At 39.7% G+C, this 25,897-nt stretch overlaps 2 protein-coding genes across 2 annotated transcripts in view; both read left to right on the forward strand.

Moving 5' to 3' along the window:
* Nucleotides 1–5,496, forward strand: part of ANKUB1 (ankyrin repeat and ubiquitin domain containing 1) — a 30,458-nt gene extending 24,962 nt beyond the window's left edge. The window contains exon 6 of the mRNA XM_055570356.1: nucleotides 5,367–5,496. Coding sequence (XP_055426331.1) covers nucleotides 5,367–5,496 — 130 coding nt within the window. The remainder of the gene's footprint in view (nucleotides 1–5,366) is intronic.
* A 7,434-nt stretch (nucleotides 5,497–12,930) lies between these two features.
* On the forward strand, nucleotides 12,931–22,926 carry COMMD2 (COMM domain containing 2). The gene is made up of 5 exons (XM_055569387.1): nucleotides 12,931–13,090; nucleotides 13,186–13,263; nucleotides 13,878–13,960; nucleotides 19,474–19,647; nucleotides 22,352–22,926. Exons 1-5 carry the CDS (start codon nucleotides 13,024–13,026, stop codon nucleotides 22,547–22,549), a joined length of 600 nt encoding a protein of 199 aa, XP_055425362.1. The 5' UTR covers nucleotides 12,931–13,023; the 3' UTR covers nucleotides 22,550–22,926.
* The last annotated feature ends 2,971 nt before the right edge of the window (nucleotides 22,927–25,897 follow it).

Below are 25,897 nucleotides of genomic sequence, written 5' to 3' on the forward strand. Positions count from 1 at the left end.
AGCCTGGTGGGTTACAGTCCATGGGGTCCCACAGAGTTGGACACAACTGAGTGGCTAATACACATACACAGGGAACAAATGGTCCATGAAGCCCTAACATGCCATATGGTGTAACACAGGTTGTTCCAATGCATCAGTCCTCAGCTTCAAGGTCCTCAGCCTAACCTCATATTCAGGACAAAATGAACTGATTTTATTGGCCCATCCATGTTGTATTCTACTCATCAAATTTTCAGGAAGAGAAGAGTTGTATCAATGAACAAGTTCCCTTGCTGCTGCTGCTGCATTTTCTTTAAACTAAAAGGAATTGCTAATTATAATTAAAGGGAGAAGGGGGAAACTTGCAATCTGGGAGATATCAAAAGTGTCAATGGAAGCCTGGATGGTAGTGAAAGTGGAAGGGAAGAAAAGAACAATTTAATGACAAACTGAATCATAAGACTTCAGTTGATTTATAGACAAGCTATACAGGCTGGGGGAGAACTATGTTGGATAAGAGAATAGAATTGATATTAACATTTAAGGTAAGTTTAAAAAGTAATCCATTATCACATTTAAAGACATAACAAGTGTGTCAGAAGCAAATTTTTCAGGCACATTCATTTCATAAGGTAAAATTTTATATGTGGGTCATCATTTTACACTGAAAACAGAACTCTAATTAGATCTCAGGACCCATCCACCACTTATGAGGCATTCTTGGGTGCCATGATTACAGTGGAAATATAGATTTATGAATGGCTTTCCCCCTTACTCAATATCATGAGAAGGAAAGAAAAAACAAAGCTAGATTGTTTTAGTGGCTTTTCTGTATTTGTCTTTATATCAGCTAGATCGTTGCCACCTACTGGTGGGAATAATTTTAGCCCTAAAACTGTGGATGTAACTGGTGATGGAAGCAAGATCCGATGCTGTAAAGAACAATATTGCATAGCACTATGGAATGTTAGGTCCATGAATCAAGGTAAATTGGAAGTTGTCAAACAGGAGATGGCAAGAGTGAACATCGACATTTTGGGAATCAGTGAACTAAAATGGACTGGAATGGGCGAATTTAATACAGATGACCATTATATCTACTACTGTGGGCACGAATCCCATAGAAAAAATGGACCTCGTAGACCTCGTAGTCAACAAAAGAATCCAAACTGGAGTACTTGGGTGCAATCTCAAAAACGACAGAATGATCTCTCTTCGTTTCCAAGGCAAATCAATCAATATCACAGTAATCCAAGTCTATGCTGCAAGCACTAATGCCGAAGAAGCTGAAGTTAAACAGTTCTGTGATGACCTACAAGACCTTCTAGAACTAACACCAAAAAAGATGTCCTTTCCATCACAGGGGACTGGAATGCAAAAGTAGGAAGTCAAGAGATACTTGGAGTAACAGGCAAGTTTGGCCTTGGAGTACAAAATGAAGCAGGGCAAAGGTTAACAGAGCTTTGCCAAGAGAACACACTGGTCATAGCAAACACCCTCTTCCAACAACACAAACGAAGATACCACACATGGACATCACCAGATGGTCAATACCAAAACCAGATTGATTATATTCTTTGCAGCTGAAGATGGAAAAGCTCTATACAGTCAGCAAAAGAAGACTGGGAGCTAACTGTGGCTCAGATCATGAACTCCTTATTGCCAAATTCAGACTGAAATTGAAGAAAGTAGAGAAAACCACTAGACCATTCAAGTATGATCTAAATCAAATCCCTTACGATTATACAGTGGAAGTGAGAAATAGATTCAAGAGATTAGATTTGATAGAGTGCCTGAAGAACTATGGATGGAGGTTCAAGACACTGTACAGGAGCTGGTGATCAAGATCATCCCCAAGAAAAAGAAAGCAAAAAGGCAAAAAGGTTGTCTGAGAAGGCCTTACAAATAGCTGAGAAAAGAAGAGAAGCCAAAGGCAAAGGAGAAAGAGAAAGATCTACCCATTTGAATGCAGAGTTCCAAATAATAGCAAGGAGAGATAAGAAAGACTTCCTCAATGATCAATGAAAAGAAATAGAGGAAAACAATAGAATGGGAAAGACTAGAGATCTCTTCAAGAAAATTAGAGATACCAAGGGAACACTTCATGCAAAGATGGGCTTGATAAAGGGCAGAAACCATATGGACGTAACAGAAGCAGAAGATATGAAGAAGAGGTGGCAAGGATACACAGAAGAATCACACAAAAAAATATCTTAATGACCCAGATAACCATGATGGTGTGACCACTCACCTAGAGGCAGACATCCTGGAATGGGAAATCAAGTGGGCCTTAGGAAGCATCACTTCAAACAAAACTAGTGGAGGTGATGGAATTCCAGTTGAGCTATTTCAAATCCTGAAAGATGATGCTGTGAAAGTGCTGCACTCAATATGCCAGCAAATTTGGAAAACTCAGCAGTGGCCACAGGACTGGAAAAGGTCAGTTTTCATTCCAATCCCAAAGAAAGGCAATGCCAAAGAATGTTCAAACTACTGCACAGTTGCACTCAACTCACACGATTGCAAAGTAATGCTCAAAATTCTCCAAGCGGGGCTCCAACAGTACATGAACCGAGAATTTCCAGATGTTCAAGCTGGATTTAGAAAAGACAGAGGAACCAGAGATCAAATTGCCAACAACCACTGGATCATAGAAAAAGCAAGGGAATTCCAGAAAAACATCTATTTCTGCTTCATTGACTACGCCAAAGCCTTTGACTACGTGGATGACAACAAAAAATGGAAAATTCTGAAAGAGATGGGAATACCAGACCACCTTACCTGCCTCCTGAGAAATCTGTATGCAGGTCAAGAAGCAACAGTTAGAACCGGACATGGAAAAACGGACCAGTTCCAAATTGGGAAAGGAGTACATCAAGGCTATATATTGTCCCCCTGCTTATTTAACTTATATGCAAAGTACATCATGTGAAATCCCAAGCTGGATGAAGCACAAGCTGGCATCAAGATTGCCAAGAAAATTATCAATAACCTCAGATATGCAGATCACACCACCCTTCTGGCAGAAAGAAAGAGGAATTGAAGAGCCTCTTCATGAAAGTGAAAGAGGAGTGTGAAAAAGCTGGCTTAAAACTCAACATTCAAAAAATGAAGATCATGGCATCCGATCCCATCACTTCATGGCAAACAGATGGGGAAACAATGGAAACAGTGACAGACTTTATTCTGGGGGGCTCCAAAATCACTGCAGATGGTGACTGCAGCCATGAAATTAAAAGATGCTTGCTCCTTGGAAGAAAAGCTATGACCAATCTAGACAGCATATTAAAAAGCAGAGACATTACTTTGCCGACAAAGGTCTGTCTAGTGAAAGCTATGGTTTTACTAGTAGTCATGTATGGATGTGAGAGTTGGACCATAAAGAAGGCTGAGCATCGAAGAATTGATGCCTTTGAACTGTGGTGTTGGAGAAGACTCTTGAGAGTCCCTTGGACTGCAAGATCAAACCAGTCAATCCTAAAGGAAATCAGTTCTGAATATTCATTGGAAGAAGCTGAAGCTCCAATACTTTGGCCACCTGATACGAAGAGCTGACTCAGTGGAAAAGACCCTAATGCTGGGAAAGATTGAAGGCAGGAGGATAAGAGGACAACAGAGGATGAGATGGTTGGATGGCATCACTGACTTGATGGATATGAGTTTGAGCAAGCTCTGGGAGTTGGTGATGGATGGGAATCCTGGCGTGCTGCAGTCCATGGGGTCACAAAGAGTCAGACTCAACTGAGTGACTGAACTAAACTGAGCACAATGAGGGTGAGAATAGAAATCTTATTTCCAAACTTATTGTTCCTCATTTCCCAATATTTTTCTCTTCCTTGCATTTGTACTCTTGACTGCCTTCCCATCTGTCTTCTCCCTTTCCCACAGCATCTTTCCCAGGATGATCCCACATTCCCCTGTTGGTGTGTTGTGGAGGGCACGGGGGAAACTGCACACCTTACGCCCCTGAAAATCTCTCTCTGGTTTGACTCATGTCCCCCCTCACAGAAGTCATGAAAGCACTCATGTCCATCTGAAGCTGGCAGTTAAGCCTGGCAGCCAGGTAGTCTGAGCACTTTGCGCTGAAGGACCAGTTACAGCTCTTGGGCCAAAATGTGAAAAATGGACATGTGCCATCTTGATGGTGGGGTCCACCTTCATCAAGCTAGTATCATAGCCAGGAGATGGGAAAGAGCCTGACTAATCCTTCGTGGTGGTGACCCAGGAGAACCGGGTCAGGGACAGTCCATTAGATGTTCCCAACTGTGTGAGAAATGTGATCTCCCAAACCAGGACCCCAGACATTTCATCTGGCATCATATGAGAGCATTTGTTGGACTACGTGTCATTCAGGAACTCCACATTTTTTTTAACATTATTCATTCATTTATTTTAATATTTATTATTATTTATTTATTTGGCTGTGCTTGGTCTTAGTTGCAGCAGGCAGAATCTTCAGTCTTTTAGTTGTGGCCTGTGGGATCTAGTTCCCTGACTAGGGATTGAACCTGGGCCCCCTGCATTGGGAGCACAGAGAGTTAGCCATGAGACCACCAGGGAAGTCTTTAGGAATGCCATCTTTAGCTTCACAAAAATATACTTGTGAGGGTTGACTCAGAGTATTGAGTTAACTCAGATCCAATGCTAATGTGGGTCTCAGGTGGTGAGTGCAGGTGGCTGGTGTGGAGCTGACAGTGACTGAGTCTCATTCCTCAGAAGACAGTGTCAGCTTTATACACATCAAAGAATATTGCCAAGGTGTGCCTAGAAAACTGTCTTCCTTACAGCTTATTGTCTGATTCCAGTGAACTTGATGTAACCTGGAAATCCAGCTTAGTGAAGATCCAAATGTGGAGGACTGGTCCAGAAGGTTCAGGGTGCACTGAGAATAGATGGTAATACCCAAAGATGTTTCTGATGGGCTCTTATGCTCCTGATAAAAGCAGAACTCTCTATGTTGCTTTGTTTTGTTTCATTTTGATAAAAAGTGCCAAGGAGGGAATTCCCTGTTGTCCAGTGGTTAGCACCCCAGGTTTTTGCTGCCAAGGAAGTGGGTTCAATCCCTAGTTCAGAAACTAAGGTTCCTGCAAGTTGCATAGCACGGCCAAAAAATAAAAAAGCTTCAACCCAGCAAATTCTATGACATTGAGTGGCTTTCTGTTTCTAGCTGTGAGTGCTCACCTTTTGGTATTGCCTTGGGATGATTTCATTCCCACTGCTTCACAAGGAAATGGTTTTAGAAAGATTCCTTTTTCCTGTTTACTTCCTCATAGGACAAGACAAACCAGCCACAGAAACAACAAAATAAGCCCAAGATTTCCATCACTTTATCTATAAATGGGGACAAGAATGGACCTCCTTATAAATTATGCCCTGTTTTCTTGCAGTGCCTTTAAAGAGAAACGATGGCTTCAGCAGTTAGGAATAGCAAGAGTCCTAGCGAAAAAGAGCATTTCTAATCTGACTATCCAAGGAGGCTTGACAGCATGTGAAAATCCTCCAGAAATTGTGCTTTGAAAAGTCACAACAACCCCAGTTTGTATGAAGACCTGGTCAGACAGAACTTCTAATTCTAATGCTAAAGTTTCTAATAACTGTTTTAATTTGGGGGCTTCTGATAACAGTTCTGATGCTACATGAATATTTAAAGTTCAATACCATGTTTTCAAAAACTCCATCACCCTAAGTGAAAATTTAGGGCATTTGTTTTGACACAAAGAGTCTGAGGTATAATTCATAGGAAACTGAGAAAAGCAGTTGCCTATGGTAGTAGGGCAACTGGGAAGGTGAGAAACAAGGACATGAGCAGGAATGTTTATTTTCTCCCTCTCTCTGCCTCTCTTATTATTATTTGCTTTCCTGGGACTTTTAAAAATGATTTTTGTTTTTTAAACATATGATCGCAGTACACAGTAGAATATTAATTCAAAAAATTCTATATAGGAAAAATATTCTATATAAGCATGAGATGGCTGGATGGCATCACCAACTCGATGCACATGAGTTTGAGCAAGTTCCAGGAGTTGGTGATGGACGGGGAACCTGGCGTGCTGCAATCCATGGGGTGGCAAAGAGTCAGACATGACTGAGCGGCTGAACTGAACTGATATAGGGAAAGTCCCTGGTAGAGTTATAAACACCATCTACGTCTAATACTGGTCTCAGATATCTTTTGAATTTCTGCTAAGACACTGCTTGCTATTAATTTTTTTAAACTGATGTAGAGTTTACCTACAGTGAATTACAAAGATCTTAAATGTAAGATTCAACAGATTGAACAAACATATACATCTGTGTAACTAATACCCCAGTCAAGACGTAAAGACTTCCATTACCCCAGAAAGTTCCTTCAAGCTCCTAAATTTATCTTAATCCATATAGACAACTGCTATTCTGATTTCCTGATATATCTCCGTATATAACACTTTCCAATTAAAGAAATCATATAGCTGTTCACTTTGTGTCTGGGTTATTTTTCTCAACTTAATCTATTGAGGCTCATTAACATTGTTGCATGTATTAGTAGTACATTCTTTTCTTTTTCTCTATGTAGTAATATTCCTTTATTCATTGATGATATCATTGCTAGTATCTTTTGCCCTATTTTTATTTTTGCCATGAATAGTCAGTCTTGTAATGGTTTTGTCAATTTTACTAATTTTATTAGTTTTCTACAATGAACTGCTCCTTTTGTTTACTCTTTATATTGTATATTTGTTTTCTAACTTGTTAATTATTTTTTTTTTACAGTTTCTGCTGCTCTGATTAAATACTTTACTAGTCTTCTAATATTTTGGACATGTTATTCATAGTTATTTTCCAGTCCAGGTCTAATAAATAACTCCAATATTTGCACTTCCTCTATACAAGTCTTCCTTGAATCTTTTTTTACTATTGAGTAGTATTCCACTATGTGGTCACATCACAATGTATTCAGATGTATGACATTTGGAGTGTCTCCAGTTTTGCAATACTGTAAATAAAGCTGCTTTAAACATTATGGTAAAGGTCTTTTTCTGGACATATCCTTTCATTTCTTTGAGGGCAAACATCTAGGTATGGAACTGTGTGATAATACAGTAAATATATAGTAACATTATAAGAACCTACCTAACAGTTCTCCAAAGCAGTATTATAGTTTTACACCTCTAGTTACAAGTGTTCTGGTCACTTTACAGACTCACCAAAATTTGGTGTCATTAGTACTTTTGATTTTTATTCTAGTGGGTTTGAAATGACTTCTCATTGTGGTTTTAATTTGCATTTCCTTGATGACTAATAATATTGAATGCTTTTTCATGTGGTTCTTGGCTATTTGTACTGTTTATTTTGTGACGTGTCAATTAAGTTTTTGTCCATTTAAAAAATTCTGTTGTTTATCTTTTAATTATTGGTTTATTGGAGAGTCTTATATATTCATGATACAAGTTCCTTGTCAGATGTATGTACTGTAGGCATTTTTTACTAATCTGTGGGCTCTTTCATTTTATTAATGGTGTCTTTTGATGAATGAAAATTTTTAACTCCAATGAAGTACAGTTTATCATTTTTTCTTTTATAGTTCATGCTTTCTGCTTCCTCTCTAAGAAATCTTTGCCCACCCCAAAGCCATGAAGATATTCTCAAATGTTTTCTTCTAGAAGTTTCAGAGTTCTTCAGGTCTATGCGTGTTTAGTCGCTAAGTGGTGTCCATCTCTTTGTGACCCCACAGACTGTAGATCTCCATGCTGCTCTGTCGATAGGATTTCCTAGGCAAGGATGCTGGAGTGGGTCACCATTTCCTTCTCCAGGAGATCTTCCTGACCCAGAAATCAATACTGTGTCTCCTGCATTGGTAGGTGACTTTACCACTGAGGCACCAGGGAAGCCCTAGGACCTTGGCACCTTTGTCAAAAATCAATTTACAATTGATTTGTTCTTTTTCCTTGTTTGTTTTGGCTATTCTTAGCCACTTGCATTTCCAAAAAGATTTTAAAATAAATGTGTAAAAAATAATAAAAGCAAAAACAGCAGCCACTTGCATTTCCAAAAGATTTTTAAATATATGTGTAAAAAATAATAAAAATAAAATAAACTTGCTATCTTCTATTTTTTAAAAAAGCCTATTGGGATTTTGATTGTTCGAAACTAACTTCTTAATAATAGTGAATCTTACAACCCACCATATATCTCACCATACATGGTATATGTCCCCATTTATTTAAGTCTTCCTTGATTTCACTCATCAAAGTTTTTAGTTTTTAGTGTAGAAGTCTTACAAATCACTTATTAAATGTTTTTTTTAATATTTTAAATTTTTTATTCTATTTGCTAGAAAGGTTTATAAGGTAGATCCTTATAATAGTCAGAGACACCTAAAATCTAAAGCCATCTAAAAATAGGTTTCTAGTTTGATATTATACGGTTGGGCATATACAAAGTTGATACCAAAAAAAGGAAAGATGATGCTGAAGAAATGTTGTAGGCAGCATGTACCGAAGTGTTAGTCATTGCAGAGACAGTAAGAGGGGATTGTAACTGGAAGAAAGCACAGCACAGGTTCTGGGGTACTGGTAACATTCTATTTCTTGATCTGGGCTAATAGATGTGGTCAATTTGAGAAAATTCGACAAGAAGTGGTTTTTTTTCCCCCCAACTCTGTACCCTTTTCTGAGTGAATTTTATCATACAGTTAAAAAAAGTTAACTAAAATAATGAGAAAAATTTTAGGAGCTAATTAATAAACTACTTGATGCCAGCCTCAGACTCATGAGAGGGCAGTTCATGTGATGGATGCCACCATGTTACCTTCCCCTTGACCATGTGCTGAACTGAACTGCAATTCCTTGCAAGAGATAATCAGTTCAGTTCAATTCAGTCGAACATTCATGTCCGACTCTTTGTCACCCCATGGACTGTAGCATGCCAGGCTTTCCTGTCCATTACCACCTCCTGGAACTTGCTCAAACTCATGTCCAGAGAGTCGGTGATGCCATCCGACTATCTCATCCTCTGTCATTCCCTTCTCCTCCTGTCTTAAATCTTTCCCAGCATCAGGGTCTTTTCCAATGAGTTCTTCCCATCAGGTGGCCGAAGTATTGGAGTTTCAGCTTCAGCATCAGTCCTTCCAATGAATATTCAGGACTGATTTCCTTTAGGATTGACTGGTTTGACCTCCTTGCAGTCCAAGGGACTCTCAAGAGTCTTCTCCAACACCACAGTTCAAAAGCATCAATTCTTTGATGCTCAACCCTCTTTATGGTCCAACTCTCACATTCATACATGACTACAGGAAAAACCGTAGTGTTGACTAGATGGACCTTTGTTGGCAAAGTAACATCTCTGCTTTTTATATGCTGTCTAGGTTGGTCATAGCTTTTCTTCCAAGGAGCAAGCATCTTTTAATTTCATGGCTGCAGTCACCATCTGCAGTGATTTTGGAGCCCCCAAAAAGAAAGTCTGTCACTGTTTCCATTGTTTACCCATTTATTTGCTATGAAGTGATGGGATTAGATGCCACGATCTTCATTTTTTGAATGTTGAGTTTTTAGCCAGCTTTTTCACACTCCTCTTTCACTTTCATGAAGAGGCTCTTCAATTCCTCTTTGCTTTCTGCCATAAGGGTGGTGTCATCTGCATGTCTGAGGTTACTGATATTTCTCCTGGCAATCTTGATGCCAGCTTGTGCTTCATCCAGCTTAGGATTTCACATGATGTACTTTGCATATAAGTTAAATAAGCAGGGGGACAATATATAGCCTTGATGTACTCCTTTCCCAATTTGGAACTGGTCTGTTTTTCCATGTCCAGTTCTAACTGCTGCTTCTTGACCTGTATACAGATTTCTCAGGAGGCAGGTAAGGTGGTCTGGTATTCCCATCTCTTTACGAATGTTGCACAGTTCGTTGTGATCCACATAGTCAAAGGCTTTAGCGTAGGCAACAAAGCAGAAGTAGGTGTTTTTCTGGAATTCTCTTGCTTTTCCTATGATCCAATGTATGTTGGCAATTTGATCTCTGGTTTCTCTGCCTTTTCTAAATCCAGCTTGAACATCTAGAAGTTCTCAGTTCACATACTGCTGGAGCCTTGCTTGGAGAATTTTGAGCATTACTTTGCTAGCGTGTGAAATGAATGTGATTGTGGGGTAGTTTGAATATTCTTTGGCATTGCCTGTCTTTGGGATTGGAAAGAAAACTATTTGCCTATCACTGAAACATAACCAAGGAGATGCCTGGTACAAAGTTCCTGGGGCGGGAATGTCTATGAAGAAGAAAGAAATATGAAGAAATATGAGGGGAAAGGAAGGTAGATGAGGGGGAGGATGATAAGAAAAGAATGTGACAGCACAATTGATTCCCTGCCAGAATCAACTGAAAAACTGTTGAGTTTTTATTCTTTATTCACTTTAGCTCTAGAAGTAAGATAGTATGAAGTGATATTAAGGTCTTACTTTCTTACAATATTAAACAGTTGTCAAGCAGTATATTAGCATAGACAGGATACCGTGGGACATTTATTTCAAACTTGAATCTTACTGAAATCAAAGTTAAGCGTCACCTTCTCTTTGCTCTGGGTCATTCTGTTCTTTCCTCAGGTATTACCACTTTCACACTGTATTGAAATTACTTGACTGACTCCTTTACTATCTTCTCTTAGGCAAGGACAGTGTTGTATTCACCTCTAAATTGCCAAGGAATAGCATATGCTTGAGCTTTGAATAACTGCTCCATAAATATTTGTTAAATTAAATAAATGAATTTTATGATAATCATGTACAAGGCATTCTCAATGACATGTGCACACAACATCTGCTCATAAAATATAAATACTTCCACTTTCAAATCACTTGCTTAATGCTGATTTATTTAATTTGATCATCAAGATCAATTTCTTGATATGAATTTGTTAATTCGTCTGAGCATCATGGCAGCCCTGGCACACTAAGGACAGTCAGCATTGAAGCACACGTTTTACAAATGAAGAGGCTAAATTGGTAACATATAAAAACAACTTGGTGGAGGTCCTACAAGTAGTTAAGTGTCAGATTCAGATCTGGAATCTAGAGTTTTGATTTTTCAGTCAGGTAATTACTTCTAAACAACCATAAAACACCTGGTACCAGAAAGTCACTCTATACATTATCCTAGCAAGTTCTAACTCCCAGGCTGGTTTCCCCAGCTATAACTTGGCTTTTTGACCACCTTCCTTGACCACCCCATTCTGTTCATCCTTATTTCCCATCCTCACCCCCAACCCCCATCATCTCTCCTGCTGAAGTCCCTGAGATCACAGAGAAGAAATGCTATGGTATATTGGCATAATAGTATACCTATTCGTAAACTCATTTCAGCATTCCTTTTTCCCTCCATAATGGACATTCTCTCAATAATGTATGAATAAAATCTTCAGAAAATACCATTTTTGCTGATCTGCAACATAGTCTAAGTAAAAATTGTACTCTCTCTGCAAATGCTGCTTCAAGACCTAACACGTTTAAGGATCTGACTTTCTGTGCCCCCACATAGGAAGCAGTGAAGCCTGGCATGCTGCAGTCCATGGGGAAGCAAAAAGTTGGACATGACTCAGTGACTGAACAACAACAATAGGAAACAATTTCAGTTTCAGTCGCACGTAAGGGATGAAGGAGACGCAGAGAGGAGAGCTGAAAACATTTCCAATGTTCAGTTCTTCTCAGGAGATGGCATATAGATATCTTGGAGCATCAGTTCAGTTCAGTCACTCAGTCATGTCTGACTGTGACCCCATGAATCGCAGAACGCCAGGCCTCCCTTTCTATCACCAACTCCCGGAGTTCACTCAAACTCACGTCCATCGAGCCAGTGATACCATCCAGCAATCTCATCCTCTGTCGTCCCCTTCTCCTCCTGCCCCCAATCCCTCCCAGCATCAGGGTCTTTTCCAATGACTCAACTCTTCGTATGACGTGGCCAAAGTATTGGAATTTCAGCTTTAGCATCAGTCCTCCCAATGAACACCCAGGACTGATCTCCTTTAGAATGGACTGGTTGGATCTCCTTGCAGTCCAAGGGACTCTCAAGAGTCTTTTATAGTTAGCTTTTTATCTATATACCTAGATATAACAACCATAGATGTGAAATTTGTCTTTTCCCCAACCCTTTCCTTCACTATGAGAGTGAGAATTGAGGAGTCATATTCTTATTAATAAGCTGTTTAATAGTCTCTTATATTTGAATATAATATTCAAATATAAAAGACTATTATATTTGAGTGAGAAGATTGAGTTAGTAAAGGAACCAAATGCTCCCACTGCCCTTAAAACATAAAAAATAAAGACAAGCATGGGTCATTGTCTTCCTCCTCATCTTTATCCTAATTTATAGTCACTCACGGAACTTGTTACAAACCTCCATCTTTCAGGATGCTGTGCAGAATGATGGATTTCGGAGCAGGTGGTCAAAGGCTCTGACCTTCTTCCAACTCTGTCCCTGGCTGATAACACCGTGTCTGGAGCTTTGGATTCTTCATGTACAAATGATGACCGGCGCCGTACAAATGGCCCGTCTGTACAAACGATGGCATGGTTATTGAGATAAATCAAGTAAGATAATATATACAGAAGCTCTGAGCAAACTACTTAGCTCTCAAAAAAGTTTCAGTTGCTTGACCTGTCTCAGTTTACTTAACTCTATCGGGGACAATAAGGGTACCTATCTCATAAGGTTCTTGTGAACTCTAAACAAGTTAATAAACCTAAGAACAGTTTCTGACATAGTGCTTCATAAATGTTAGCTGCTAACATTATTAATGTAAGCCCCGCAAGGGGGCGAGTCGAATTTTAAACTTATTTTCATCTTCCTCAGAGCAAGGCATTCTGAGCCCCTCAGGCGACATCTGATTTGCAAACCGAAGGATCTCCAGCTCTCAGTCTGCGCCTAGGAAGGCGTTTGAGTGTAGGACGGCCTTCAGGCGGAACCCAAACCTCCGGGCGCTGAAGCTCCGGAGCCTCTTTACGCTTGGACTCAGGCCCCGGAAGTCGCGAGGGTGGGGTTGGCGCTGCACAGTGAAATTGGCTAGCCAGGGAAGATGCTGCTGGACCTGTCGGAGGAGCACAAGGAGCACCTGGCCTTCCTGCCGAAAGTGGACAGCGCGGGTCAGGGCGCGCGGCGGCGGAGGGTGGTTCCCTTCGGTCTGGGGAGGGGATCGGGGGATTGCCAGGCGCTCAGGGTCTCCTGGCTTCCGTTGCAGTGGTCGCAGAGTTTGGGCGAATTGCGGTGGAGTTCCTGAGGCGTGGCTCGAACCCTAAGATCTACGAAGGCGCTGCCAGTAAGAAACGGGGAGGCACAGCGGTGCAATCTTCTCGGGGAAGTGTGGGCCGTTCTCTATCTCCCTAGAGAGGACGAGGTTCTGGGTACAAGGGTGTTCCCCCCCCCGCCCCGCCCCGTTTGTGGCATAATAAAAGCAGAAGGGGTCTTAAGTCAGGGCGCAGATCCTGCCCGTGCTCTAAATACTGAGTTTTTTTCTTAAAGCTTGTGGGTTTTGGCGTGTAATGGACGTAACACCATCTGCCATTACACTATGATGGTTACATGCATCCAAGTGTGTGGACTAGTTCGGTGAACCATAAATACGCAAGTGTTTGGCTGTTGTTCCTTGCTCAGACATCTGCTTTTACTGAACTATTTTTCCCCCAATGGACGAGGGGAGGTTTCCGATATTGTAACTCTTCTGTTAGACTGGAAGTGGCTGCGCGCTCAGGAGAGTGATAGTACACCTGGTATTGTCTCCACGCATCTGTCTTTTGTAAAGAAGGTTACATGGTGGGAAATAACTGAAGGCATTTGCCTGGGATGGCGAATGAACAGGAGGTTATTACCAAAATTATTTTTATTGCAGTGTTTGAAAACATGGAGTAATGGATAATATTTACTGTTTTTCAGGAAAACTCAGTGTGAGTAGTGACACTGTCCAACATGGTGTGGAAGGATTAATATACCTCCTCACTGAAAGTTCGAAGCTCATGGTAAGGGCTTTTGTGGGTACTTTTGTATTACCAGGACCTTAAGGAGGTTTCAGTTCAGTTCAGTCGCTAAGTCGTGTCCGACTCTTTGCGACCCCATGAATCGCAGCACGCCAGGCCTCCCTGTCCATCACCAACTCCCGGAGTTCACTCAGACTCACGTCCATCGAGTCAGTGATGCCATCCAGCCATCTCATCCTCTGTCGTCCCCTTTTCCTCCTGCCCCCAATCCCTCCCAGCATCAGGGTCTTTTCCAATGAGTCAACTCTTCGCATGAGGTGGCCAAAGTACTGGAGTTTCAGCTTTAGCATCATTCCTTCCAAAGAAATCCCAGGGCTGATCTCCTTCAGAATGGACTGGTTGGATCTCCTTGCAGTCCAAGGACTCTCAAGAGTATTCTACAACACCACAGTTCAAAAGCATCAATTCTTTGGCACTCAGCCTTCTTCACAGTCCAACTCTCACATCCATACATGACCACAGGAAAAACCATAGCCTTGACTAGACAGGACGGACCTTTGTTGGCAAAGTAATGTCTCTGCTTTTGAATATGCTATCTAGGTTGGTCATAACTTTCCTTCCAAGGAGTAAGCATCTTTTAATTTCATGGCTGCAGTCACCATCTGCAGTGATTTTGGAGCCCAGAAAAATAAAGTCTGACACTGTTTCCACTGTTTCCCCATCTATTTGCCATGAAGTGATGGGACCGGATGCCATGATCTTCGTTTTCTGAATGTTGAGCTTTAAGCCAACCTTTCACTCTCCACTTTCACTTTCATCAAGAGGCTTTTGAGTTCCTCTTCACTTTCTGCCATAAGGGTGGTGTCATCTGCATATCTGAGGTTATTGATATTTCTCCCGGCAATCTTGATTCCAGCTTGTGCTTCTTCCAGTCCAGTGTTTCTCATGATGTACTCTGCATAGAAGTTAAATAAGCAGGGTGACAATATACAGCCTTGACGTACTCCTTTTCCTATTTGGAGCCAGTCTGTTGTTCCATGTCCAGTTCTAACTGTTGCTTCCTGTCCTGCATACAAATTTCTCAAGAGGCAGATCAGGTGGTCTGGTATTCCCATCTCTTTCAGAATTTTCCACAGTTTATTGTGATCCACATAGTCAAAGGCTTTGGCATAGTAAATAAAGCAGAAATAGGTGTTTTTCTGGAACTCTCTTGCTTTGTCCATGATCCAGCGGATATTGGCAATTTGGTCTCTGGTTCCTCTGCCTTTTCTAAAACCAGCTTGAACATCTGGAAGTTCACAGTTCACGTATTGCTGAAGCCTGGCTTGGAGAATTTTGAGCATTACTTTACTAGCGTGTGAGATGAGTGCAATTGTGCGGTAGTTTGAGCATTCTTTGGCATTGCCTTTCTTTGGGATTGGAATGAAAACTGACCTTTTCCAGTCCTGTGGCTACTGCTGAGTTTTCCAAATTTACTGGCACGTTGAGTGCAGGACTTTCACAGCATCATCTTTCAGGATTTGAACGAGCTCCACTGGAATGCCATCACCTCCACTAGCTTTGTTCTTAGTGAGGCTTTCTAAGGCCCACTTGACTTCACATTCCAGGATGTCTGGCTCTAGGTCAGTGATCACACCATGGTGATTATCTGGGTCGTGAAGATCTTTTTTGTACAGTTCTTCTGTGTATTCTTGCCATCTCTTCTTAATATCTTCTGCTTCTGTTAGGTCCATACCATTTCTGTCCTTTATCGAGCCCATCTTGGCATGAAATGTTCCCTTGGTATCTCTAATTTTCTTGAAGAGATCTCTAGTCTTTCCCATTCTGTTGTTTCCCTCTATTTCTTTGCATTGATCGCTGAAGAAGGCTTTCTTACTTCTTCTTGCTATTCTTTGGAACTCTGCATTCAGATGCTTATATCTTTCCTTTTCTCCTTTGCTTTTGGCTTCTCTTCTTTTCACAGCTATCTGTAAGGCCTCCCCAGACAGCCATTTTGCTTTTTTGCATTTCTTTTCCATGGGGATGGTCTTGATCCCTGTCTCCTGTACAATGTCACGAACCTCAGTCCATAGTTCATCAGGCACTCTATCTATCAGATCTAGGCCCTTAAATCTATTTCTCACTGCCACTGTATAATCATAAGGGATTTGATTTAGGTCATACCTGAATGGTCTAGTGGTTTTCCCTACTTTCTTCAATTTAAGTCTGAATTTGGCAATAAGGAGTTCATGATCTGAGCCACAGTCAGCTCCCGGTCTTGTTTTTGTTGACTGTATAGAGCTTCTCCATCTTCGCTGCAAAGAATATAATCAATCTGATTTCGGTGTTGACCATCTGGTGATGTCCATGTATAGAGTCTTCTCTTGTGTTGTTGGAAGAGGGTGTTTGTTATGACCAGTGCATATACTCTATATATCAGTCCTGGTAGGATCTGCTCATTTCAGTAATGTTGTTACTGATTTATAATTGATTGAGTGAAGCCATGCGTACATAATCTGACTATAATGTGACCTACTGGCATGAATACCTCTTGTTGGTATAAATTAGAATTGCCTGTAATTCCGCATGTTACTGTGTGCATCCTAAGAAGAGGGAGAATGAAATGATTTAACTTTTTGTGTATTAGTAGTATCTAGCTTATTGGAGCGGAGAAGGCAGTGACACCCCACTCCAGTACTCTTGCCTGGAGAGTCCCATGGACGGAGGAGCCTGGTGGGCTACAGTCCATGGGGTCGCTGAGAGTCGGACACGACTGAGTGACTTCCCTTTCACTTTTCACTTTCATGCATTGGAGAAGGAAACGGCAGCCCACTCCAGTGTTCTTGCCTGGAGAATCCCAGGGATGGAGGAGTCTGGTGGGCTGCTGTCTGTGGGGTCGCACAGAGTCGGACATGACTGAAGTGACTTAGCAGCAGCAGCAGCTTGTTGGAGAATTGAGCAAACTGGGCATTTTAGCAGTTCTTTTTGTATTTTAATAAAGTATTTTTTTCCTTTTTTCCCACATTTTTCCCTTTTTAATACTGGCTGGGAATCTTGTACCAGTTGTTGTTTCTCCATGCTCTTAATAGAAAAAATATTTGAAAAATTACAGCTGGCTACATGGGACTTCCCAGATGGTGCTAGTGGTAAAGAACCCACCTGCCAATGCAGGAGACATAAGAAACTCAGGTTCAATCCCTGGGTCAGGAGGATCCCCTGGAGGAGGGCATGGCAATCTACTCCAGTTTTCTTGCTTGGAGAATCCAATGGACAGAGGAGCCTGGTGGGCTGCAGTCCATGGGGTCGCAGAAAATCCAGCAGGATTGAAGTGACTTTACTCACACACACACACACACACGGCTTAATTTACATATTGTCCATTCTCCTGTTTCTCAGACTTACCTTTTAGTGAGAATCTTGTGTGACCATTTTAAACCAAATTCCTGGTTTCTGTCTCAAACCTGTTGAATCAGGTTTTCCAGAAGAGGGGCTTGAGAATATATTTTCAAGGTACTTTAAATGATTCTTAAGATCAGGTAAATTTGGGAAACTGCCCTAAAGGCTTAACATTTTGATAGCAAATCATCATGCTGGAAGTGATGAAAGACAGTATGGCTTATTGAGTTATGGTGTTTCACCCTAATAATTAGGGTGAAATAATTAGGTTATTTGAGTGGTTAACTACATAAAAATATATTTTATAGATTTGCTTTTGTCAGACTCCCTAAAATGTTACACTTAGAGGTGTTCCACAGCAACTGCTCTGTCACATAAATCTGCGTTCCATTAGTTGATATGGGGAACTCATTTTTGCTTCCTGAGGTGATCTTTTCTGGCCCTCTTCAGAGCCTTCCTGTCTGCTCTCCTCGCAATTGATCTCTAGCCTCTTGCTCTTCGATTTAGTCGAGTTGAATCTTCTGACAGACTACCTGATGTGATTGGTCAACAAACCTAACCCACTCGGCCCCAAAGACTATAAGCCCTCCTCACCAGCAATGAGCCCATTTGATTTATTCAGTTCTGTATACCTAGCATGGGACCTACCCCATAGTAGGATCTCAGGAAATACTTGTTAAAGGGACAAGATAACCTAAGCCTATGCTATTACAAATAGAAACAAGTCTAATGACAGTGACATCCCCTCCCCAAAAGGGTGGCATGCAGAAACTGGAAAAGAACAAGGAAAGTAGAGTATTAAAGTGGCTGAGGTAAATACAATTAAGGGAAGAGAAACAAAAAAATTGTGCTTCCTCTACTTTTTCTCCACCTGTTTATCCCTCCTCATGTTGGGCATCCAATAAGGGAGTAAAAGCAAGCCTGCTGTTGGCAGTTTCCTTTTTTCCTATTGAGAGTCATTGCCAATGTTAGGGTTGCTTGGTCCCTAATAATGTTGTTCCATTGGATAGCCAAAATCTGTGACTCCATGTCCTTCTCTCCCACTCCCTTTACTGACCAAATACATGACTTTCCTGTGTCCAGTCAGCATTTGAATATCGCACGAAGATTTACCTAAACTGTTTTCTTCCACCTACCCGCTGCCTCTGGCAACCACCAGTCTGTTCTCTGTATCTGTGAGTTTGATGGGGCTTTTTTTGTCTTTTGTTTGTCTTAGACTTGACATGTAAGAGAGATCATACAGTATTTCTTTTTCTGTCTGACTTAATTGACTTAGCATAATGCCCTCAAGTTCCATCCATGTTGTTGCAAATGGCAAGATTGCATTTCTTTATGGCTGGGTGATATTCCACTGTGTATGTTTGCCACAACTTCCCTATGCATTCATCGTTCAGTGGATACTTAGTTTGTTTTCATGTTTTATCCACTGTAAACAGATGCTTCAGGAACTTGGGGGTGCATATGTCTGTTCGAATTTGTGTTTTTGCTTTTTTTGGATAAATATCCAGAATTAGAATTGCTAGATCATATGGTAGTTCTATTTTTAATTTTTTGAAGAACCTCCATACTGTTGTACATAGTGACTGCACCAATTTGTGTTCCTCCCAACAGTGTACAAGAGTTCCCTTTTTTCCATAGCCTTACCAACACTTGTTTCTTGTCATTTTGATACTCTCCGTTCCAGTGGATGTGAAGTGATATCTCATCATTTTGATTTACATTTCCCTGGTGATGAGTGATGTTGAGCATCTTTTCATGTGCCTGTTGGCCTTCTATATGTGTTCTTTGGAAAATGTGAATTCAGATCTTCTGCCCATGTTTTAATCAGATTGTTTATGGGTTTATTTACTTATTTATTTTGCTATTGTGTATTAGATAGGTGATTTGCAGATTTTTCTTTCATTCAGTAGGTTGCCTTTTCATTTTGTTGATGCTTTCCTATGCTGTGCAGAAGACTTTTATCCAAAGTAGTCCCATTAGTTTGTTTTTGCTTTTGTTGCTTATTTTTATTTTCATGTATCAGAAACTCAGAATTTGGAATAGTGGACAGGGGTTGCCTTTTACTAAGGAGTGTTGTTTCTTTTACTAGACAGAATAGAATTCATATTTTTTTGTGTATATCCAGTATTTCAGCATTTATTAGACACAAATAAATTTTGATAAACTTGATTCATTTTTAGATTTCTGAACTGGATTTCCAAGACTCTGTTTTTGTTCTGGGATTTCCTGAAGAATTGAACAAATTGTTGCTTCAGCTTTATCTAGACAACAGAAAGGAGATCAGAACTATCCTGAGTGAATTGGCACCAGACCTTCCCAGTTACCACAGCCTTGAATGGCGGCTGGATGTACAGGTATGACTTTTTTAAAAAAATCTGACATAGAATATAAGATTTATTTTAGGCTATGTCTTCACACTTATTGTATTCTTTACCACCTTAACCAAATTCTGGTTTGAAACTTCAGTTTTTTAATGTCCATTTTTAGACCATTTCACAAATAGTTCATTTTCTTTTTTTTTTTTTTCTAACCACACCACAAGACTTGTGGGATTTTTTAGTTCCCCAACCAAGGATTGAACCCAGGCTCTTGGCAGTGAGAGTGGTGGGTTCTAACCACTGGACCGTCAGGGAATTCCTCATTTTCTTATATTTTTAATATGTTCACATTGGTTTAATTTGTGAAGTTTGTAAGAAATAGGTTATTTTGAAAAGCAGATGGTTATCTATATTTTTAAAGTGGTGCTTAGCTTTTAGAAAACCTTTTTTCTGTCTAAATAAAGCACATTTATAGAAAAGTACACAGGTCAGTATATAACCCAATGAATTATCATGTGGTAAAAACACCCATGAAACCAGCACCCATGATCAGCACTTCAGAAGCATCCTTCTTGCCTTCTTGCCTTACAAGTTACTTCCCCATCCTTCCTGCCTTACAAGTTACTTCCCCATCCTTCTTTTCAAAGGTAACCAGCATCCTGACTCTTAATGCACAGATTATTTTTTTCTGTTCTTTAACTTTCTATTCATGAAATGATTCAATAAATATTCTATGTCTGCCTTCTTTTTATGAGATTGGGCTGTTTTTAAAGCCACGTACACAACCAAAAAGGAATTTTCAGACATTGCATGCAGCCCTTTCTCAAGCAGTGACAGATAAGCTAGTTAAGAAATGTTTATTGAATGCCATCCAATCACTGATTAGGACTGTGCTGAATGCTTTGGGAACCAGATTTGTAAGATACTTTCTCAGCTAGAAAAGATATTATTTGTTTAGTGATATTAGATGTCTCAAAATTACTAGTAATTAAAGATAATTGTGAAATAAGGTTCTGGAGAGGAAAAAAGAATATAATTGTATAAATAAAGGTACTTCTGAGTATTTCAGAAAAGCTGTATCTCATGTAGTTCAGTGTACACTGGCATGTTCCAGAAAAGCATCAATAAAAGAAGGGTAAATTTCAGAAAAAGAAATGAATGGAGAAAACCAGGGTAATATTATTGAGAGAGGAGACAGCATAAGTTGTAAAGGCCCACATGAATCTGAGAGTGAACAAATGAATATGTGGGATAGCTCCCTAGTTCCCAAACCTGACTGCACATTGAAATGATTTAGGGAGCTTAAAAAAATTTCTGATATTTGTGTTCTGCCCCAGAGGTTCTGATTTATTGGTACAGAGTTTTACCTGGGCATCAGGATTTTTTAAAGCTCTCTTGTCACCCAGGTAATTCTAATGTGTAATAACGTTTGTAAACCACTGTAATAGATTCTTCTGATTTGAGTGGTCTGAATAGGTTACAGAAATTCAGCTAGACAAGCTTATATTAACACAGGAGAAGGTATAAAGCAGATTATAGGCTCCTTGACGGAGAAGGCAATGGCACCCCACTCCAGTACTCTTGCCTGGAAAATCCCATGGACGGAGGAGCCTGGTGGGCTGCAGTCCATGGGGTCGCTAGGAGTCAGACACAACTGAGCGACTTCACTTTCACTTTTCACTTTCATTCATTGGAGGAGGAAATGGCAACCCACTCCAGAATTCTTGCCTGGAGAATCCCAGGGACGGGGGAGCCTGGTGGGCTGCCGTCTATGGGGTCTCACAGAGTCGGACATGACTGAAGCGACTTAGCAGCAGCAGCAGCAGCAGCAGGCTCCTTGAAGGCATATGCAACTTGCTTTTTTGATTAAACATTTTATTTTTAGATTTATTGATGACAGTTCAGGTTGCTATAGTTTACTTCTTTTCCCCGTCATTTAGTAAGCATTTCATTGTATGAAGATTCTCAATTTATCCATTCTGTTGGTAAAGAATATTTGAGATATGTCTAGTTTTTGGCTCTTGGAAACAAATACTATTATGAATATGTGTATATGTGTAAGAGTTTACGGTATGTACCTAGGAGTGGAATTGCTGGTAATTTATCTGTTTTCCAAAGTAATTCTCTCATCACTCTCACCAGCAGTGGATGAGTTTTCATTACCATCACTTTGCAGTGCTCTTTATGGGCCGGTTTCTAATTCTTGCCAGTCTGATAAAACAGCATGATTTTATTGGCCATTTTCTAATACAATTGAATGTATTTCCTGTGTTTATCTATTTTTATTACTTTTGCAAAGTGCTTTCATATATCTTCTGTACAATTTTCTTGGTTTTGTGGGGGTTTTATTAAATCAGAACACTTCTTCATACATTCTTGATACTTTTTTTTGGTTTTATGTGTTACAAAGTATCTTTTCTCAGGTTGTGGCTTTTTTCCCCCCACTATTTTTAGATATCTTTCCAAGAAATTTTAATAATTTTAATGTATTTCAGTTTATCAGTTTTTTATTTATGATTTTTGTTTTTATATCATGTTTAAGAAACCCTTGCATACTGTATGACTACCTATACATTGTAGTTTTGTTTTTTTTTCCCCCAAAGATTTTAAAGTTTACTGTTCATTTTGAAGTCTGTGATTTATCTGGAATTCAATTTTTGTGTATGGTATAATGTCATTATTCATATGTTCAGCATGATTGTTAAATAGTCATTATGCTTTTATTCCATTTAAAACTAAGCTTGCAAGCAGAAGCCTCAGGCAACAGATTAAACCATCAGTGACTATAAAGCTCCACCTTAATCAGAATGGAGATCACAACACCCAAGTTCTGCAGACAGACCCAGCCACCCTGCTCCACTTGGTTCAGCAGTTGGAACAAGCCTTGGAGGAGATGAAAACAAACCACTGTAGGAGAGTCGTGCGCAATATCAAGTAGTCCCAATTTGTTTTCTTCCTCCTGAATCATTTGTGAATTGATGATACCAGTAGTTATTTTTCAAAACAATTTTTTAAGTTGATAGTGATAAATGCATAGAGATTTCATAAAATTTCTTTTCCTATGTCAAGATACTGAGGTCATGATCACAGGCTAAGTGAAGTTTCTTTCTCGGTGCTAAATATGGTCAGTTTCTTGAGTTAAGATGTAGTTTGTGTCGTAAATGTGTAAATAGGATTGAATCAACTGAAAGTGAATCTATACTGTTCAAATCTCTGTGTATATAAATGACTATATTTTTTTGATGCTTTTCCTGACTAGTTTATTGTTTTCCTCCTTATTGATCTAAACTTAAAAAAATAAAGTTCACAGTGTAATTCTATTACTATTCATAGTATTTCTAGACAATTTAATGTTTTTGACTTTAAAGCACACCTTGATGTTAATAGCCACAGAATAGTGGGAAGTGAATATGAATTTTTTAAAGCAACATTTTTTAGGCAGTTCATGTATTTTATTTGGCTGTGAATATACTAAGTACTTACCTTGTTGCTTAAGTTTAAGTTGCCATGCTAATAAGCTTAAATAGTACTCAAATTTGTGTGAATATATTGTAGTTTAACAAGGATTAATTTTTTTCCCTACTACCAAAGCATCTAAGAGACACGCTGCCATTCAACATTTACAAACAATGGATGCAGGCAGACTGTAATCAGTTCTTAATTATCTAGATATAAATTACAGTCACTTTTTAAAATTCTGTTCGAATAAAGTGTAAAGAGGGCAAAGGGAGGCCATGTTTACTACTTTCCAGGCAAATTTCCCTTCTCCCTTAAAAAAAAACTTGATTTTTGTTTTGTGTTGTTTTTAAGTGGGTGATTATAAGCTATTAGCCTGAAAAATTCAGATGCCGACATGTCAGGTCAGTCTCAGGGACACAGGAAGACTTAAGGAGTAACAATCTAAAGGAGGATGTTGCGTGGAAGGGTGGAAAATGGGGTTCTGTCTCAAATATCTATCCAAAACCTTATTCTGAAAATCTTAGCCCATGTAGCAAACCAGGAGGGCCTTTAGAAAGGTCAGACTCTAAGCAGTACTCCAGGCTCTGTTGTTACTTTGCCCCCTAAGAGTTAGAGATTTCCAAGTCAAAGTGGCATCATGTTTCTTCTTTTCTCTTAAGAGAGAGCCTAGCAGGAAACAGGCCAGTGGAAGAAAAGCACAGTTGAAATTGCCACCCATCATCCCCTTGCAGGCATCTTTTTTCCATACATGTGTAGAAAAAACATGTTATGCACTTGCAAAGTAGCTATAAGCAAACTATACTCAGATAATTTTTAGTTACAGTGATAACTTGATTAATGAAGCTTTCATGTTAACAACCTCACAAATAATAGGAAACTTTACGTATTACATGAAATTGTAACAAATGTCATCAGGTTAAAAGCAACATGCCTGCTGAGCTTATACAATAAAAATAGCTCTGTGAGGCTTCTTATTTGTCCACATTGGGTAGAGATAAGCAGGGCTGACTCCAGCCAAAATTGAAATAATATCCTTGTGTCTTCTTAGGGCAACTTTTATTCTTCCTCTATATCCACTATTCTTATTCCAAGCAAAACAACAAAGCATGTGTTAGTCTCTTTTTTTATTTGTATCAAACTCCCCTTTTTTTTATTACAGTTTATGGGGTTCTCATGGCAAATATACTGGGGTGGTTTGCCGTTCCTTTCTCCAGAGAAGAAGAGGATGACAGAGGGTGAGATAGTTGGATGGCATCACCGATGCAATGGATGTGAACTTGGGCAAACTCCAGGAGATGGTGGGGGACAGGGAGGCCTGACATGCTGCAGTCCATGGGGTCATGAAGAGTCAGACAAGACTTGGTGACTGATCAAAAACCCCTTGTCTCCAGTCTCTGTGCTTTGTTATTCTTTCTGATGTTCTTTGCTTTTGGGGGCCAGAATGAGTTGGGAGCAGTCTTCCTTTTGAATCTGGGACTCACTTTTTTTTTTTCCCCACAGAGCATCTAATGAGCCTCTTCCTTTTCTTGTTTGAACATTCCACACCCTTACCCACTCCCCTGCCTTGTTTGTTTTATGGCACAATTATTTTTTTGTAGTTTGTATATGAAGATATTTTCTGCAGATGCAGTCACTATTCTACTCTCCTATATGACCAGTTTCTTGACTCTGGGATATGCCTTTCCATCCGTAACTATCTAAATGTTTATTACAACATTTTGGATTACGAGTGTGTGTATTTTTTAGGATTTGCTGATGCATGTTTAGACTTAAGTATAATAGCTCTTAAGTCTCAAAGCCAGAATGGTAACATGTCATTTCTCAGAACAGCTCTGTGAGTAGGGAATAATCAATATATGTAATTACAAAGTCTACATATACTTCACCCATTGGAAGTCTCCTTTGTGTTTCACGAATTTCCTTGAGTTTATTTTGTTATTGATGTTTCCAAGCTTGAGTAAATTTAAAACAGCAAACTAGAAAGTGATGTGGATACTATAAGAAGAAAACAGACTTTTGTGAAAACTGGAAAATGAGAACCTGATACTAAGGAAAGTTTGAAAAATCATTAAGAGTGTGTAAAGCAATATTGTAAAGTAGTTAGCTTCCAATTAAATTAATTTTTAAAAAGTGTAAAGGATACTTGTGTGGGAACCTTTAAAATGTACAACAGTATGTTGCCCTTTAGGGTATGATCCTATGAGAAATCAGTCTTTGGGAATGGACAAAAGGATTTAAATTTAGTTTTTGTGGCTTCTTATGGATCCTTGATAAATTCTCAAAGCTTTGTTTTCTTCATCTCTAAAATAGGAATAATAACACCTGTCTCATTGTCTTGTAGAGACCAGATGAGACCATGCATATAAAATGTTCAGTATAATATAGGACTTTAGAATATACTAATGTGGTCTGAGGGTCTCATTATTTTATAACCTGAATTCTGTCTAAAACACTCTATTTAAGGAACTGAGAGAAAATGTTACCTAGTGGTTTCTGGGTGGTAGGATTATGACTTTCTTTGCCTTCTTAATTTCTATACTGAGTTTACTTAGTTCGTTCAGTTGCTCAGTCGTGTCCAACTCTTTGCGACTCCATGAATCGCAGCACGCCAGGCCTCCCTGTCCATCACCAACTCCTGGAGTTCACTCAGACTCACCTCCATCGAGTTGGTGATGCCATCCAGCCATCTCATCCTATGTCATCCCCTTTTCCTCCTGCCCCCAATCCCTCCCAGCATCAGAGTCTTTTCCAATGAGTCAACTCTTCGCATGAGGTGGCCAAAGTACTGGAGTTTCAGCTTTAGCATCATTCCCTCCAAAGAAATCCC

Source organism: Bubalus kerabau, chromosome 2, assembly GCF_029407905.1.
Source record: "Bubalus kerabau isolate K-KA32 ecotype Philippines breed swamp buffalo chromosome 2, PCC_UOA_SB_1v2, whole genome shotgun sequence".
In the NCBI taxonomy this organism is placed as follows: Eukaryota; Metazoa; Chordata; class Mammalia; order Artiodactyla; family Bovidae; genus Bubalus; species Bubalus kerabau.

Bases quoted from the DNA above. Each gene is read 5' to 3' on its own strand.
- COMMD2 (XM_055569387.1), top strand. From the start codon at position 13,024: ATGCTGCTGGACCTGTCGGAGGAGCACAAGGAGCACCTGGCCTTCCTG. The intron at 13,264-13,877 runs GTAAGAAACGGG...ACTGTTTTTCAG, and splicing joins GATCTACGAAGGCGCTGCCA to GAAAACTCAGTGTGAGTAGT. The intron at 13,961-19,473 runs GTAAGGGCTTTT...ATTCATTTTTAG, and splicing joins CTGAAAGTTCGAAGCTCATG to ATTTCTGAACTGGATTTCCA.